Source organism: Egretta garzetta, unplaced genomic scaffold (assembly GCF_000687185.1).
Source record: "Egretta garzetta isolate BGI_Z169 unplaced genomic scaffold, ASM68718v1 scaffold1159, whole genome shotgun sequence".
NCBI lineage: Eukaryota > Metazoa > Chordata > Aves > Pelecaniformes > Ardeidae > Egretta > Egretta garzetta.
The window spans coordinates 19,044-36,789 of NW_009260789.1; the positions used below are offsets into that span (position 1 = coordinate 19,044).

Sequence of the window (17,746 nt, forward strand, 5' to 3'; positions counted from 1 at the left end):
AAAGGGGGGGACAAGCTTTTTAGCAGGGCCAGCTGGGACAGGACAAGGGGGGATGGTTTTAAACTAAACCAGGGTAGGTTTAGACTGGATCTAAGGAAGAAATTCTTTACACTGAGGGTGGTGAAACCCTGGCAGGGGTTGCCCAGAGAGGGGGTGGAGGCCCCATCCCTGGGAACATTCCAGGCCAGGTTGGCCGGGGCTGTGAGCAACCTGATGTGGTTCAAGGTGTCCCTGCTCCTGCAGGGGGGTTGGGCTGGGTGGCCTCTGGGGGTCCCTTCCAACCCAACCCATTCTGTGATTCTATGATTCTATGAAATTACCTTTGCAGGTTTAGCCTCACCAACAGTTTTGGGATACGGCTACAGGGAAGAGCTACACTTCCATACTTTACCTCTGCATAAAGCTATTTCTCTTTGCAACACACCAATTCCTCGCCCCTATAACGTTGAGCAAGACATTCCAGCCTCAATGCTGCATTTTTAAGATGCCCCTTTGACACCTCAACCGGGCAGTTTCAAACAGTCAGAGTTTTCACCTCCTGCACGGTTTCGAGATGTCGTGTTTACCCCGTCCCTCACCTCCAGAAGAGGCTGTGCCAGTTCAGGCTACGGCCTGAGCACGAGCGGCGCCTGGCCTGGGTTTCTCCCTCTCTGTCAGGAAGCCAGCGCAGTCACAGCCGCCCAGCCGCTGATGCTCCGCCGCGAAGCACAGACGTTTAATCAGGAAGATGCGAGAGGGAAGAGGACTTGGGCGGAGGAGATCAGGCTTCACTTTTCTTTTTATAGAAATGGCAGCGATACAGCAGGACACTTAACCCAGGCGAGGATTATCCAATTGCTGCGTGCCAGGGACTGCAGTAAAGCAAACTGTTTTTTCGTATTTTATAGGTTGTGGGGCGGGGGGGGGCTTATTTCAAGGTCAAAGAATTCTGGTAACCGAGGCGGAGAATGTTTCAGCCCCGTGGTGCAGGAGGTCTGGGGGCTGGTTTTGTTTGTGCAGCGATGAAGGAGTGAAAACAGATCTGTGTTAATGGGCCACAGCTGACCCCTGGAGTGACCTTCCACCTACTTCTGCTTTTGGGACAGGAAAAGGTTCACATGGAATCGCGGGGCGCAGCCAGCACCCCGAAAGGGACGTGAAGGATACAGCCACCTTTTCTTCTTTTTCTGATTGTGACAATGAAAGAGAAGGTCAGCGTTTCTGTTGGGCAGGGTAGGAGGAGGAATTTAGTAAATAAAAGCCTTAGTGCTGTTCTCGGAGGAGGAAAAGAGGAGGAGGAAAAGAGGAGGAGGAAAAGAGGAGGAGGAAAAGAGGAGGAGGAAAAGAGGAGGAGGAAAAGAGGAGGAGGAAAAGAGGAGGAGGCAAAGAGGAGGAGGAAAAGAGGAGGAGGAAAAGAGGAGGAGGAAAAAAGGAGGAGGAAAAAAGGAGGAGGAAAAAAGGAGGAGGAAAAAAGCTGCTTGCTGAACTTGAAAAGCGGGAGAAGCTGAACTGCTGGATCAGTCAGGAGAGGAGGTGACCAGTGTGGAAGAGGAGAGCTGGGAAGGACCTCGGGAACTGGAAGCCTCAGTGTGATGTAATGGAGAAAAAAGGTCAAAAAATTTTAGATTTCATGAGGCTTTGCCAGGAGTGAAGTTTGCCAGCTGCCACGTGAGCGAGAGGGGCTGCTGATCCTCAGAGAACAGCTTGGGTTTCAGCCTTGCCCTCACGCTCGGTGTTTGCTGAACTGTGCAGAAAGCAAACCGACCCAGATTTAGAAACTGATGTTCTTAAGGCTAACGAAGAACAAAATGATGAGAAAACAGCGTTCCTGAACTATGCTTTACCACCGGCATAAGTGAGAAACTTCTTGCTCTTCACAGAGGTTGGTTGATGCTGGGCGCACAGCACAAGGCACAACTGAGTCCCATCTCAGCAGAAGCCTACGAGTGCCACCGCGAAGGATTAGCTGTCGCTAATCCTGGAATTAAGCTGGTTTAAGGTCAGCTATATCCAACTAGTGCCTTGCTAACATGCTCCCTAATTCCTAATCGCTTTCAGGAGTGCGTTTCTAGCCACTACACTTAGCACTGCAGAGAGAGGGGGTTCAAGTCAAGCTGGTATTAATATTAAAACATAGGTTTGAGTGATGGTTTGCAGAGGCACAGAAAGACACGGTGCTTCCACGGGAAGAACTGGAGCCAACTCTGCAGAGAAAGCAAAACTTAAGAGACAGGAGCATGACAGCGAGACAGAGGGGAGGGGGGTATCAGCGATGGACAGAAGGGAATGAGGAGAATTTGAAGGAGATTCCAAAGGAGAAACACATCTGAGATTCTGCTTTTGACTTCACCCAAAATATTTAGACACAGCATGAAAAGTGTGCTTAACGAGCGCTAAGACATGCTGCAGTCTAGGTGTTATAACCAAGACACATCTTAGGATCCTTGGAGCATTCTGTGGCTGAGACCCCTCTGACAGAGATCTCTACTTTCACCAGGAACAAGTTTCAGGGGCTCTAGGGAAAGATAATATTACGTAAAACAGAAAAAAAAAAAAGTCATTTTTACACCACCTAACAGCAAAAAGTCAGGTATTTTGCCTGAGCTGTAAACATGTTTATTAAATTAAAGTAGTTTCCATCACTTCAGAGCTCTTAGATCCTGCCTGATTCTGTTCTGTTTTACCAAGCAAGCTGTTTCCAATTACATGAATGTTCCTGGGAGCGTTTTTTCATAGGTCATAAGGAAGGGAACCAACACATTATCTTTTCTGGGAGCGGTAAACAAACAGCCCAGCTGCTGCGGCACCCAGATCCACATCAACACCCACAGCAGAGCTGTGGCTGGAAAAAAATAATATTTAGACCTCAAAACAACCGAGCCACAAACTTTTCGGAAATAAAATCCTCTATCACTTTTTGCAGTAAATAAATGTTTACGCCCATAAAACCACCTAGGAAACTGCAAAAGCAACCAGCAGCTTTCCTGTATGAGTAACGACCGCTCCAACCATTCTACTGCTCCCGCCGTCGAAGAGCAGTTACTTGCTCTCTCTCAAGGAGAGCCTCTCCGCTGCGAACTCTAAAGGATGCCTACCTGTCTCTCTAAAAGATGTAAACTGGAGTCGTAATTACAAGTTACAGCGTTTGCGTCCTGGAAATTATGCACCTTACCTCACATTAAAGCACAAAGAAGCACGGAGCGAGCACCTGCCACCTCCCCTGACCCCAGTGGAGAAGAGCAACATTCGCGGAGTATGGAGACAAACTGGGTAACATAAATGCCCAAGTACCACAGGTGATGCAGCCGTGAATGCTGAAAATGATTCTCACACAGAGAAGAGGCACTGGAAAGATTGTCCTTGACTTGATTTGGAAGCCATCACCTCTAACCCGAGTGCTGACAGGCAAAGAAAGGGAGAAGTTCTTCTGTTCCTACTTTAACGAAGGGACTCTGCTAAGCTAGGACAATAAAGGAAAGGATGTCCTGCACTTACTTGCAGAGCTGTGGAAGGATGAGAAGAAACGCTGAGCAGCCTCATGGAAGCTTCCATCTGCTGGGGTGAAAGGAAGAAGTTGGGAACAACCACAGGATCAGATCTGAGCAGAGCTGTTAAGGAACAACCTTTGGCAGCGTGAGGATGCACGGAGCTCCAGGGGAGCTGCAGATGTGGAATAAGCCTCGCTGTTACAGCGGTTAATGGAATCCAGGCAGTGAGTGTCATTGATTTTAATCCATATTCAGTCGTTCTGAACACTTGGTTCTCTCACCTGGCCTCACAGAGCATGGGGCACCCAATCTGCTTTACAGTAATACCTCATGTATTTGTAGAGCACTTCATCCTGCAAAAATTCCAACACAACTTAGTGAAACTGAGTGCAAGATCTGGGACCTGTGCAAGAAATGCAGGGAAGTATTTTAAAGGCAAAATAAACGACGTTTCTTTTAATACAGAAGAAACGCAAGAGCTATAATACACGGAGAAAAACAACACGGGGAAATAATGAAAAAAGACACATTGAAACTACCCAAAATGAAATAACTCTCACGGATCACAGAATATTGGTTACAAATGGCAAGGAAGTCATCGCTACGTTGTGTGAAACACAACATAACAGAGCCTTCCAACACCTTCCCAGCTCACCAGTTCTAGACTCATTTCCCAGGGAAGAGCTCCCCATAGCAAATTTCTCTTTCCTGAGGCCAGCGAGACTCTAACCGAGAACTAAGACACGTTCCTTAAATGCAACGTGTGTTTAAGAAAAGAGAAAAGAAGGATACAAAACCATTTTTGGTTTGACAGACTCCTCCAGTGGGTCTTCACTACTGTCATCAGAAAAGCTTTCACCATCTCCTTCCAAGCCTGCTCGGGCTGACACGTTCTTAACACAGATCTCATTGGAACCACTTTCTTCCTTGTCTTGATGATCTTCATTTACAACCTCACCGCCTTCCTCCTTCTCTCTTTCTGTGGTTTTTGGATTGGTCAAACCAATGTCTCCTGGAAACGCCAGTAGTTCTTTGGAGGCTGCCTGAAACTCTACATTTTGCTCTGCTGGTTTAGTGTTAGATGCTCTATCCCAGTCACAATTTCCATTTTCTACAGGGCCATTGGCTGTTTGATACTCTTCTGACAAACGAGCAGGTTGAAACAGCTCCTTCTCCGTTGTTCCTGTGCTGCTATTCAAGCTTGGAAAGCCTTCTGTTACTGCCCAAGGACTGCCCTCGTCTGCGTGGAGGCTAACGCACGGGCTAAGGGCAGTCAGTAGGCTGTGGCTGTCACCTTGTAGTATGCTGGAGAAGGTGCTGCTCCGTCTGCTGTGTCCTCTTCGCAAACAGTCTGTATCCACCGAGTGCTGATCTTCAGGCCCCAAGTCTATGGGCTGCTGGTCAGCACCCTGCTCCACTTCAGAGAGCACGCTGGACCAGGGACTAGTTTTGTCCGTCATGATTGTTATTTCGTTAAGAGTTCGTGGTTCTATAACGTCTTCTTCATATTCTTCTTCGCTGTGTGGCTGGATGGCAAAAGCACCTTCACCTTCCTGGACACAGTCCGTTGGCAAAGGAAGCTCATCTTCAGGGACAGCTTGCTCTAGAAATTCGTGCAACATGCGCCTGTCAAACACCGATCTGCCACAAGAGCGTGGCTGCCGTGTATCGCTGCCAACGCTGGGCGAGTCCAACTCAAGTTGGCCTTGACGTACTTCAGTTCTGGCTTCTTCATCCTTCTGGTTGGGTACACGCGTAGCACCCAGCTTTCCGCTGTTGTCTTGATGCACGTTAGAAGATTCTTTGCTATTTTTAGTTATAGTCTGTAAGTCTGATTAATAGAAAACAGCATCAGTAAATGCACAGAGCAACAATTCACCTTTTATCTGATTTATTCAGACTTTTCGCAGAAAATCATATATGCAAGAATGGTTAGGAGTTAAACACACACGGCTTTGTCAGACATTCTGCTGATGTGATCACATTCTGCTCTCTTTACCATTGACAAGGCCAGGAGAAGGCCAGAAATGCTAAGGAAAAAAGGAAATGTTCAGAATGAAATTACTGGGATATAACTAGAAGTACCTACATCAATGTAAAGAAAAAAAAAATCAGACAGTGAAAATGCTTTGATATAGAGAGTATAGAATCATAGAATCACTTTGGTTGGAAAAGATCTTTAAGATCATCGAGTCCAACCATTAACCTAACCCTGCCATCCTACCACTAAACCTTGGCCCTAAGCACCTCATCTCTCCTTCTTTTAAATCCCTCCAGGGATGTGGACTCGACCACCTCCCTGGGCAGCCCATTCCAGAGCCTGACAGCCCTTTCGGTGAAGAAGTTTCTCCTAATGTCCAGCCTAAACCTGCCCTGGCAGGTACACCCAAAGTGCACCCAAAGCAAATGGAAAAAAATACCTATTGCTTGGAGTGGCTAAAACCAGTTTGGACAGTTCAGACCACATGGGAAGGAGAGAGGAATAATCCAGACAGGATCATCTAACCACCTTTTCCTCTCATAGGTTCCCCAGCTTTATGCAGGGGCCCAGTAGACAGAGTTGCTATTGATATTCTCCAGTTTTCAGTTCAATTTAGCAACTCAAATCAAATGACAGACAACTGTTAATTAAATATTTGTAAAACAGAAAGGCACTCAGGACTATTGCTCTGTTAGACTGTAGAGTCTGGAAACAAAGAGCTGCCCGTGCTCCTAACACAGGCTGGGGGAGAAGGTGACTGGATTAGGAGCCTAAACGCTAATAAAACCTATGTGATCCTGAAAATCTCTGGGGATTTTGCAAATGCTTTAAAAAGCTACAACTACCTATTTTCGGTTCCTAGTTAGAAGATCCTACTCATTTCTTTCTCTGAGAAATTAGTTCATCACTATTAGGTTAAATGGCAAACTACTGCTACTTGGAGGCAAGAGAAAAAGTCTTGCTGTGAGGTAACGGTGGAGGACGTTTGGAAAAGGAGAAGGAAAAGTTTGAGACAGATTGTAGAGGAGAGCATGTAAAGCAGCGGTAAAAACAATGAATAAAGATGAGAAGGGGAACAAAAAGAGCAAAACCTTGGAGAAGGAAAAAGAAACAAAAAAAGAAAAAGCGAAGAACAAGGCGGTGATAATAGAATGGCAAATTCTGGCATAATCCCAGAATCCCAGCATGGCAGGGGTTGGAAGGGACCTCGGGAGCTCACCCAGTCCCACCCCCCTGCCCAAGCAGGCTCACCCAGAGCAGGGGGCACAGGACAGCGGCCAGGCGGGGGTTGAAGATCTCCAGAGAAGGAGACTCCACAGCCCCCCTGGGCAGCCTGGGCCAGGGATCGGGCACCCTCACAGTCAACAAGTTCTTCCTCCCGTTCAACTGGAACCTCTTGTGCTTCAGGTTGTGCCCATGGCCCCTTGTCCTGGCGCTGGGCACCACTGGGAAGAGTCTGGCTGTGCCCTTCAACTGCATCTCTTGGAAGCGCTGCTTCCCTGTAGGTAGCCACAGGCAGAAACAGCACCGAATAACTTTTCAACGGGCAGTGCTCCGAGCCACAGTTCATTCTCTACTCTGATAAAATATTTTCAAAGCACTGGCATGGATTTGATTTCCTAGGCATCTTTCTACTCACAGCACCTCTCTGCTATGAGATCAGAGCGACACGAACATTAAATTAAATTGCAATCAGCGAGCAGGCTGGGGCTGAGATGAAAAAAACAACGGAGCTGTTCGGAATGCCAGGCAGAGCAAAAACCACACACGTCTGAAAACAAGGTGTACGAAGAGATACGGTTTCCTTCCCTGTTGTGTCAACCCCCATCCTTATTAAGGATGTCACGCTGTGTCCAAGAGCACAAATGACAGGGAAAATTAATTGCACCGATGCCTCTAAAAGAGGAAATGTATCGAATGTGATAAACAGAAAAGCAGCTGCTTACTAAGGGTTTTGTCTTACCTATCCTAACAGAGCCTTATTTTAGGTATTGCAGGGCATTTTCACCTGAAAACAGAGATATGCCAGTTCCTATTAGCAAAGAACCACAGACTCGGCTCAGTTCCATTCTGTCGATTGTTTTCCCGCAAAAAACCAGTTTCTACTGAACAGATATTGAAATGTAAGTAGAATTCAGGCTATCCTGAGAGAGTCTTAACTCCACCTAATCTTCCTTCTGATGGTTTCAGTTCAATGCTATCATTACTCCATGCACCAGTCCAGGCTGGGGGCTGACCTGCTGGGAAGCAGCTCTGCCCAGAGGGACCTGGGAGTCCTGGTGGGACGACAAGCTGACCATGAGCCAGCAGTGTGCCCTTGGTGCCAAGAAGGCCAATGGCATCCTGGGGTGCATCAAGAGGAGTGTGGCCAGCAGGGTGAGGGAGGTTCTCCTCCCCCTCTACTCTGCCCTGGGGAGACCCCACCTGGAGCTCTGGGTCCAGTTCTGGGCTCCACAGTTCAAGAAGGATGAGGAACTCCTGGAGAGAGTCCAGAGGAGGGCAACAAGGATGGTAAAGGGACTGGAGCATCTCCCCTGTGAGGAAAGGCTGAGGGAGCTGGGCTTGTTCAGCCTGGAGAAGAGAAGGCTGAGAGGGGATCTCATCAACACCTACAACTATCGCTGTGGAGTCTCCTTCTCTGGAGATCTTCAACCCCCGCCTGGACGCTGTCCTGTGCCCCCTGCTCTGGGTGAGCCTGCTTGGGCAGGGGGGTGGGACTGGGTGAGCTCCCGAGGTCCCTTCCAATCCCTGCCATGCTGGGATTCTGGGATTACTGACGGGTTTGAAAGTCTCTCTGAAGCATTCTCCCAACAGACCAACGCGTACCAATTACCAACACTGGCAACTGGTCCTGATTACGTATGAAATTAGAAGATACTTTTAGGCAGCTTCTGGCAAAAAATTCCAGACCAAATGACAACTTACCGTTGATTAGGCTGCTGACCTGAGACACCAACTGACTGGATTTTTCCAAAAGATGGCATCCATTGGGATCCACGTCTCTGCTTGTCAAGCTCTGATGATCACTGTCCCGCTCCTCATGACTTGGTTTGGATGTGTTACCGTAGCTGAAGTCAGGAAAAGACCTGGTCAGCTTCTGACTGAAGTATCTTTGGACCTCATCCAGCTCACTCAAGTTTTTTCTGTAAGCAGTGGTAAGAAATTTGGTAAGAGGAAAAAAAAAAAAAGCCTGTGGCAGACTGCTACCTGTATCATTCTAGTTAACATCACATAAATATGCAAATGCAAGATTAAGGGTTATTACTGAAAAATAGATGAGTAGGCAAGTGTTGAGGTTGCTCGGTCTAAGCAAGAGGATAACACTCAAGGATTAATGCCGAATTAGCTGTGAAACTTAGGCCGGAAGTTAAAAAAAAAAAAGGAGCTAGTTTTAAACTTACTTAATCAAAGGAGTTGGATTTGAGATGACCTTCCAGTAGAAGTCATAAAGCCAAGAATATTAATTGACTTTATGACTGAGCTTGATAAAAATCTGAGGATTTCTACCTGATCTAAGAATTTTAAGGTATATTGCTTGTGGTAGCAAGGGAAGGGATGGAATGACTCAAAGTCTCTTTCAAGTCCTATATTCCTACAAATAACAAATATTTTTCTCCTAAAACATATACCCGATTTTAATCTAGAGTCTAGTCAAAAGAAAGTGCTTCTAGTAAGGAGAAAGGCATCCTGTTGGGAAAGGACATCCTGCTCCATGCACCATGAAAATGCTTACAGGCTTGTTCTTGTAGCTGCGAAAACCAACGCGGAGGACAAGTGACTCCAGAGCGTGTGTTGCATTGTAGGTGTACGAAGATGGACAAAGCAAAGCATTCAACCCAGATTTGGGAACACTGCTGTTGCTGTTGCCGTTCAGAGACTCACACTGTTGCTAGAGCCTCAGTCCTAATGCAGAGTTGGCCCCCTAGTCCCTGCTTTTCCAATCTCACAGAGTCCCAGAGTGGCAGGGGTTGGAAGGGCCCTCCGGAGCTCACCCAGTGCCACCCCCCTGCCCAAGCAGGCTCACCCAGAGCAGGGGGCACAGGACAGCGGCCAGGCAGGGGTTGAAGATCTCCAGAGAAGGAGACTCCACAGCCCCCCTGGGCAGCCTGGGCCAGGGCTCGGGCACCCTCACAGTCAACAAGTTCTTCCTCCCGTTCACCTGGAACCTCTTCTGCTTCAGGTTGTGCCCATTGCCCCTTGTCCTGGCGCTGGGCACCACTGGGAAGAGTCTGGCTCCGTCCTCGTGACCCCCACCCTTGAGATATATGTAGGTGTTGATGAGATCCCCTCTGAGCCTTCTCTTCTCCAGGCTGAACAAGCCCAGCTCCCTCAGCCTTTCCTCCTAGGGGAGATGCTCCAGTCCCCTCATCATCCTTGTTGCCCTCCTCTGGGCTCTTTCTAGGAGTTCCTCATCCTTCTTGAACTGGGCAGCCCAGAACTGGACACAGAGCTCCAGACGGGATCTCCCCAGGGCAGAGTAGAGGGGGAGGAGAACCTCCCTCGCCCTGCTGGCCACACTCCTCTTGATGCACCCCAGGATGCCATCTCATCTCATCCTGCTGTAAATTACACTGATATCCCACTGATGCCTCTTAACCAGTTATTGTATATTTACATTTTCATTTCCTTTAAAATTTGGTGCAAGGATTCTTCTCTTTAAAGCTCTGCTTTGCAAACCTAAGGCTTTGAATTACCTCGCTGGCTACAGCTGTGCTTTACCTGAGAGCAGTTAGAAGAGAAGCACGCGATGACAGCGATAACGAGTCCATGTTTGCCGCCCGGTGCGTGTTCCCTTCTGCTTGCTGCAGGGATTCGTGAAATCTGCGCACGTTCTGCATATGCTCTTTGTGACGAGGCGTGTGTGTTCCAGGGGGACTGAGTCTGCTAGAAACAGGCCTATGTTTAACAACAGAACAGTTTGAAATTTCTTAATTGCGAAAAATCTGCCAACTAAGGATATCCAACATCTTTAAACGCATTAAGGAGTCACCAATGGGTGAAACTAGCTCTTTCAAATGTCATCAAGAAGAGCATTTACTGTTTCAGATTTACACTAAAATAAAGTGAACTGCAGCTACCCTCTCCACACTGGTTAATAGCATGGCTGATAGGGAATTTGCAATCTCTGCTGGGAGCTGCCAAGCCAGTTCTTCAAGTCAAATAATGGTGGCCCCACATGCTCCCTCTAAACTTCAAAGACACCTACAGGAAAAGGATCATCTATAGAATCATAGAATCATGGAATTGTTCAGGTTGGAAAAGCCCTTTAAGCTCATCAAGCCCAACTGTTCCCCTAACCCTGCCATCCCACCATTAAACCCTGGCCCTCAGCAACCTCTCCTACATATGCTAAATAAACAAACCTTCAATTAAAACACTCTCTCACAGGTTGCTAGTTAAACGTACAAACATTGGTGCTCATTTTATGGGACAGAAAGCAGGCATTGCTGCAGGATATCTGAGAGTCCTACTCCTAGAATGTGCAGTATTACAGCGTTTTACCAGCTGTCATTCACTGGCCATGGCCAGGCATTATGGCAAAATAAAGGGGATATATCAGTAATACGATAACGCTCATTAGCCTTACTAAAAATAAAACAGAATAAAACCACAACCCTTCTTTTATGAAGTATCTGCCAGTTTTAGCAATGGCACAGTGTAAATCCTAATGTAGAAGGGTGCAAGGAAGCAAAAGAAACATCACTGAGAAGAAAAAGAACATTGAGTTTTGCAGAAAGGTACCTGCCCCAGGATTTCCGTCTCCTGGGCCACCAAAGTGAACTTGACATAATCATTAAGTCCAAACACAGGGAAAGACCTTCGACAGGGCTCAATATTTGTTTCAGTAGAGTCAATAGCTTTTGGACAGGTAGATGTCTGAGCCCTGAAAATGATCCAAATGACCGACAGCCAGCTGACTTACCGCTCTCGAGTAGGAACACTGACTTCCTTCGACAAGGTATTCAACGTCTGCTTGGAAAAGCCTGTAGCATTACTGGGAATTGTTGGAAAGCTGGCCTTCACCTAGAATAAAGAGGGACACTGCACATGAACCTTCCACAGCAAGAAAATAGAGAAAAGAGTAAAGCACCTCATCTGCCCGGCTGTTAAATCCCCCCAGGGCTGGGGACTCGACCCCTTCCCTGGGCAGCCCCTTCCAGCCCCTGACAGCCCCAAGGGGAAGGAATTGTTCCCCATGCCCAACCTCACCCTGCCCTGGCACAACTTGAGGCCGGTGCCCCTCGTCCCATCGCCCCTTCCCTGGGAGCAGAGCCCGACCCCCCCGGCTCCCCCCTCCTCTCAGGCAGTTGTAGGCAGCGATGAGGGCTCCCCTCAGCCTCCTCTGCTCCAGGCTGAACCCCCCCAGCTCCCCCAGACGCTCCCCAGCAGCCTGGGGCTCCAGACCCCTCCCCAGCTCCGCTGCCCTTCTCTGGACACGCTCCAGCCCCCCCAGGTCCTTTTCCGCCGGGCAGCTTTCCAGCCCCTCTGCCCCACGCCTGGAGCGCTGCGTGGGGGTGTGGTGACCCCAGGGCAGGACCCAGCCCTTGGCCTTAAGATTAGGAAATGGATCAGATATGCACAGAGGAGAAACTGAAGTACGTACTGAAGAACTTGCTGGCTGGGTCCGGATCCTTGCTTGCCTTTCTTCTTTGAGATTATTTATGTTTTGAAGGGGGGAAACTGCTACTTTGATCTGCCCTCGGCACTGTCCGCTGAAGTCTGTAATGTTGTACCACCCGCACACGAGCTGGAAGCCAGAAAGAAGAGGAGAAAGGTCCACTGATGCAAATCCTATCACTCGCTCAGTCTCTGGGGAAGAAGAATATAAAGCACATGTTAATTTAAATTGCATGCAAACGGAACATTTTCAAGAATGCTAAAAATCAGTTAGTTATACAGCCCTTGAAATATGTCTAGTCATCACAGGGAAAAACATCGTATAAAACTGAAAAAATGGTTTAAAAGCTGACAGCTCTCTTGAGTTAAAGAGCAAGTACAGAGTGGAACAAAAAAGTGGAGGAAATAGAAAACAGAGTTTAAGACAACAGAAACAAGACTTAGATTTTGGTGGTTAATGTGCCTCAAACTACAAGATCCACGGTGCCTGATTGAGAAGCCGGAAAAATTGTTTCAAGCAATTAAATCAGCTTCCTCCCTATGGATTTGCCAAAACAGCTGTCCTTACTGCAGCTGATGATAACCTGAACAGCTACGCTGGTCATAATTCACAGCAGGACGAGGGCCTTGCTGCAGGTGTAAGAAAGGGCATGAGGGTTATGTACCCTATGCAATATTTAATCAGAAGATATAGTTAAACAAGGCTTGTAACCAAGGGAAAAATATTCAGCTTGAAAGTGGGCTAGAAATAAGAGACAAGCAGGCTTGAAAAAATTATCAGAATGAACCTGGAGGCCAATCTGGGGACCTCAGCGAATGCACTCCACCTCCAGAATTGCATTCTCACTTCAGAAACTCCTGTTTCTTCCCTTTTCACTTTGCCAAAACTTGCAAAAATGCTGATCTGTCATTACGCTGTTGCATTTTTGCGTTACATTTTGTCTTTTCTGGCTTGCAAATGTATCCGAAGTACAGAACAAACAATCCTATCCAAGAAGAGGGTATTATTTGGATTACCTTAGCGGTTACAGTCAGCTAAAAATGTCCCTGCAGAGAAAATGAAAGGCCGGGGCAGGGAAAGGGACTGGCAGGAGAATCAATGTGGACACAGGGTACTCTGTATAATACAGAGAAAGGCTGAGTTACACAGGAAGTTTATTTCTGAAGCAAAATATCAGTCAGATGAACTTGAATATGTAAAAAGAAAGAAAAAACCCCCAGGATTTTAAAGATCATATCCTAGCAGTTTGAACTGAAGGAGTAGGGCTATCTTCACAACAATAAACACAGAGTTTTGCGCTTGCTTGGTACCAATTAAATATTGGAGGATATGGGCTATCAACAAAACAAGCAAACACCAGTTTGAACTCTTAGCAGCATCTTTTTATCGTTTAACAATAACCAGCAGGTTCAGCAAAAATGCTTACAAAAAGCTTTTAGGTTGTTAGATTTGAAACCCAAGGCCTTCACCTCCCCCAGTGAATGCTGAGACAGAAGCAACTGTTAAAATATATCCATGCCACTCTAAAAGTATTCCATTAAAACCAGCTGGCCTTACTTTGACCAACTGCAAGACAACAAACAGCATATGAAAGCCACAGTAAAGAATTTCCTTCACTGGGAAAATCCTACCTTTAAAGCACTGTCAAATTAAAAAACGGAACCAAACCTTGCCAGATGATTAATGGGGAAAAGAAGGATGACAAGGGGCAGGAAACCAATCGGTATTTATCCCTAGCATTCTTCTAATGTGAGGCAAAAAAATGTCTTCACAATATCTATTTTCCAATTCACTTAATAGAATTTACTTTACTTGTATTAACTACAAGTCGCCCAAGGAAAGGGATGCAGAAAAGACGCTCCTCTCAATACCGCACTACAAAACTTTACCTGCTTTATGCCACACTTTGAAGACCAAGGTTTGCTGTGGATCCAGCAGAAGTTCTTTGGATAATCTGTTAACAAAATCATAATTTGTTATGCAAAGTAGGGACGTGGTTTAGTGGTGGGATGGCAGGGTTAGGTTAAAGGTTGGACTCGATGATCTCAAAGGTCTTTTCCAACCAAAGTGATTCTATGATTCTATGAAAAAGAAAGCAAGTGCAGTAAATGCCTCTGAAGATTCAGTGCTGTTGTATCTAGCCAGACAGATCGGTTGCCTTCTGGAATGATGGGGGGTGGGAAACACAACAAAACCCAAAATCACTGAGCCCTCAAAAGCATGACTAGCTTGACATGGTTTCAGCTTTTGCTTATTCAAGAAGTATTTCCCTCTCCTCGCTCTTGATGTAAATTTAAAAGATAGGATGATAAAACGACGAAGAAACAGAAATCCAGTTTCTCTCATGACTCAGTAACACAGTGACAGCAAAGCAGTGGGGTTATGGTTGAAAACTGTAATATTTGAAGTTGATTTCTGGAAAAAAAACACCCCAAAAATTGAAGTGTCAAACGTAGAACAGCTTTTTACGTTGCTTGAAGCAATTCAGACGTGACTCTGAGCACGAGCAACCTCTGAAACAAAACTTCAGCCATCAGTCTTTCAATGGTTTCATCTTCATATTACAAATTCCCTAAAGCCAAAAACCCAACTCAGCAGTCTGGCAGAAAAGCCCACTCCTGTGAGGGCACTGGTACATATCTGCATGCATTTTGTGATGGACAAAATAAATTCAGTACACTTTCCTGTTGCCTCTAACAGACTTGTTCCACCCAGTTTAGAAAACGCTTTTTGGCTACCGCTTTTGGAATTAATTTAAAATCTGGTATTGAAACACTGGGGAAACCACAAGACTGCAAACATGGGTTTATTACTGAATATTACTGTGATTTGATCTGCTGAGGTTCCTCGGAGTGGTCGATTCATCTGCTCTAACTGAGGCTCAGATATCTAAGTCCGAGCTACGTACCCTACGATATTTTAGCAGGCACCGGAGAGCAACAGGCATCCTGAGGGAATTTTGTCCTAAGCTGGGTCTCTAACAATGCCTGGAGGTGCCTGCCTCTCTCCAGTGACTGCAGAGGAAGCCAAGGCCGAACAGCTCTGAGTCAGAAACCTAACTTCCATATATATAAAGTTTCAGTAGGTGAACCTAAACTTAGAGCTCTCCTGAACCAGGACATAATTTCCAAGCATGAAACCAAGTAAAACATACAGAAAAAGCCAATAAATTGGATCAAGTCTTACTCAACCTTGGCAAGAGTCCTTTAGCAATCAGCAGCCCCTTCCTCTAGATGGGGAAACTACAGATGCACGGAAACAGACCAACTCACCCAAGGTCTTAAGCCAAAACGCAAGGCAGCCAAGGCTCCGCGCACATCAAACTGCCCCTTCTCACGTTAGCTTTAAGACCAAGCCTCCTCAAACAACTTCTCACCCAATATGAGCACGTGGTGACAGTAAAACATGGAAGCAAGCAGTTTTAGCTGAGAGTACAGGCCCGGTAAGTAGAAAAACGCCCACCCCCGCCACAGCTGGACACGTCCTTTTCACACCTAGCCTGGCTGTTGGATCCAAAGTGCGTCTGTGCGAGTCCACATCGCTTACCTTGCTTGTTGCTGAAAGTCCCAGACCGGTGAGTCCGTATTTTCTATTACTGAAGTGGTTACTGGAGCATCTGCACCAGCAACAGCGAATGACACGCAGCTACTGGGTGCTGTTACTTCACGTTCTGTCAAAGGACTCCCTAAAATTATACAGAATTAAATACAGGTTTGTTATTAATAATTCAAAAAAATAATCTAAAGGCAGTCCAGCAATTAAAACCAGATCATTAACAAATAAGTCCACCATCTAGGAAATACTCCTTTTCACTGGTGGAGCTGAAGATACTTTATATTTACAATGGGAGCAAATATTACATGAACCTTTTACAGAGCAGAAACTGGAATACTCAAGGGAGAAACGGGAAAACCATTTGCCCAAGATCATCTGAGAAGTCAGAGGAAAAGCTAGGAATAAAACTCAGGTTCCCAGGACCCTGTTCCAGCGCTTGATCTACCCTCCATGCTGGACCACATAGGTTCCTAGCTGCAAACACGGAAAACACCCAGCCTCGCAGAAGGCAGTTTGCCCTAACAGCTGGATTGCTGAGGGGAAGCTCACTTGCACTGACTGAATAAGAAAATGCACAGCCAGTGTTAATGATACCCAAGGATTAATGAAGTTTTTTAATAGCCTCTATTAGTTCATCTCAGAAAGACTGGAATAGTTAGAGAAACTTAACATCCCTGCAAGGTAGAAACAAGTACCACTGTCCTTCAAGGAGGACATGGAACTGTTGGAGCGGGGCCAGAGGAGGCCATGGGAATGGTCCAAGGGCTGGAACCCCTCTGTGATGGGGAAAGGCTGGGAGAGTTGGGGGTGTTCAGCCTGGAGAAGAGAAGGCTGCGGGCAGAGCTGAGTGCGGCCGCTCAGGGCTTCAAGGGGGCCCAGAGGAAAGGGGGGGACAAGCTTTTTAGTAGGGCCAGCTGGGACAGGACAAGGGGGGATGGATTTAAACTAAACCAGGGTAGGTTTAGACTGGATCTAAGGCAGAAATTCTTTACGCTGAGGGTGGTGAAACCCTGGCAGGGGTTGCCCAGAGAGGGGGTGGAGGCGCCATCCCTGGGACCATTCCAGGCCAGGTTGGCCGGGGCTGTGAGCAACCTGATGTGGTTCAAGGTGTCCCTGCTCCTGCAGGGGGGTTGGACTGGATGACTTCTAGGGGGTCCCTTCCCACTCAAAACATTCTATGATTCATCTGTTATGAAGATCTAAATACAGCAGAAAAAGCAGTATATGCTATTTTATTTCAAATTCTTGCTGGCTTCCCTCCCAACTTTTCCCACCATCCTTCATACCCTTTGCAGAAGTGGGAGTTACAGGGAGTGTTACAGATCAATGGTCACAGTTCCCTGTATCTTCCCACGGTACACGCTTTGAGCAGGGATACAGTACATGGAAAGTAAAATACCGGTCACTATTAAGTGCACACGTGCTCCCACCAGCCCTGCTAGTGCACCAGCAGGAGATTTGAGAGAAGAAAGTCTAGTGTAGATGAGGCCTTAACATTTTGGCCAAAACATCAAAGTTTATATCAGCACTAGGGAGGGAAAAATCAATTGCCTTCATGTCCTACTCCAGGGATCTATACATGGGGCAGCAGGCTGGCTTTTCCGAAACTGTTTTTAAGTAGCTTCTTAACCTATGGCCAAAGTAGACCTTTGTGATTGCCCAAGCTAAGCAACGAGGATGGCCTTCACTCTGCAGTACACCGGTGAAACCTTTCCAAGACACCTCGCATAAACCTAGTTCAGGGCTAGGAACCATAAGCATTTTCTCCCTTATTCATCCTGAAATAACCTGGGAAAAGGTTTGTGAGAAAAAAGGTAACGAATGAACTCGTCTGACTTAAATGGGTATGTTTGCACTTAGAGGCAGATAGTTTATCACCAGAGGAACGCAAGGTCAAATCAAGGGATGGAGCTAGGTGTTCCCCAGATGCTTCTGGATATCATGGATTAGAGACTGTAGAATAAAAGCTGCAGAAAGTATATAACAACTTGCACTGAACTACAGCCCAAAAAGGAGGAGAGATGCTTAGGGCTTCTTCCCTTCTGTATGTGACCGTTCCTCCAGGCTTGGAGCCTTTTTAGCCACGTTCACATTAGTGAGATTAATTTGCTGCAGTGTATCATG

General features: G+C 46.7%; 1 protein-coding gene across 1 annotated transcript in view; it reads right to left on the minus strand.

Moving 5' to 3' along the window:
- Positions 1-17,746, minus strand: part of C2CD3 (C2 domain containing 3 centriole elongation regulator) — a 59,204-nt gene that overhangs the window by 4,109 nt on the left and 37,349 nt on the right. Inside the window, 8 exon segments of the mRNA XM_035901788.1 lie at positions 3,475-3,577; positions 4,260-5,298; positions 8,374-8,591; positions 10,168-10,344; positions 11,372-11,472; positions 12,053-12,258; positions 13,957-14,021; positions 15,614-15,752. Coding sequence (XP_035757681.1) covers positions 3,475-3,577; positions 4,260-5,298; positions 8,374-8,591; positions 10,168-10,344; positions 11,372-11,472; positions 12,053-12,258; positions 13,957-14,021; positions 15,614-15,752 — 2,048 coding nt within the window.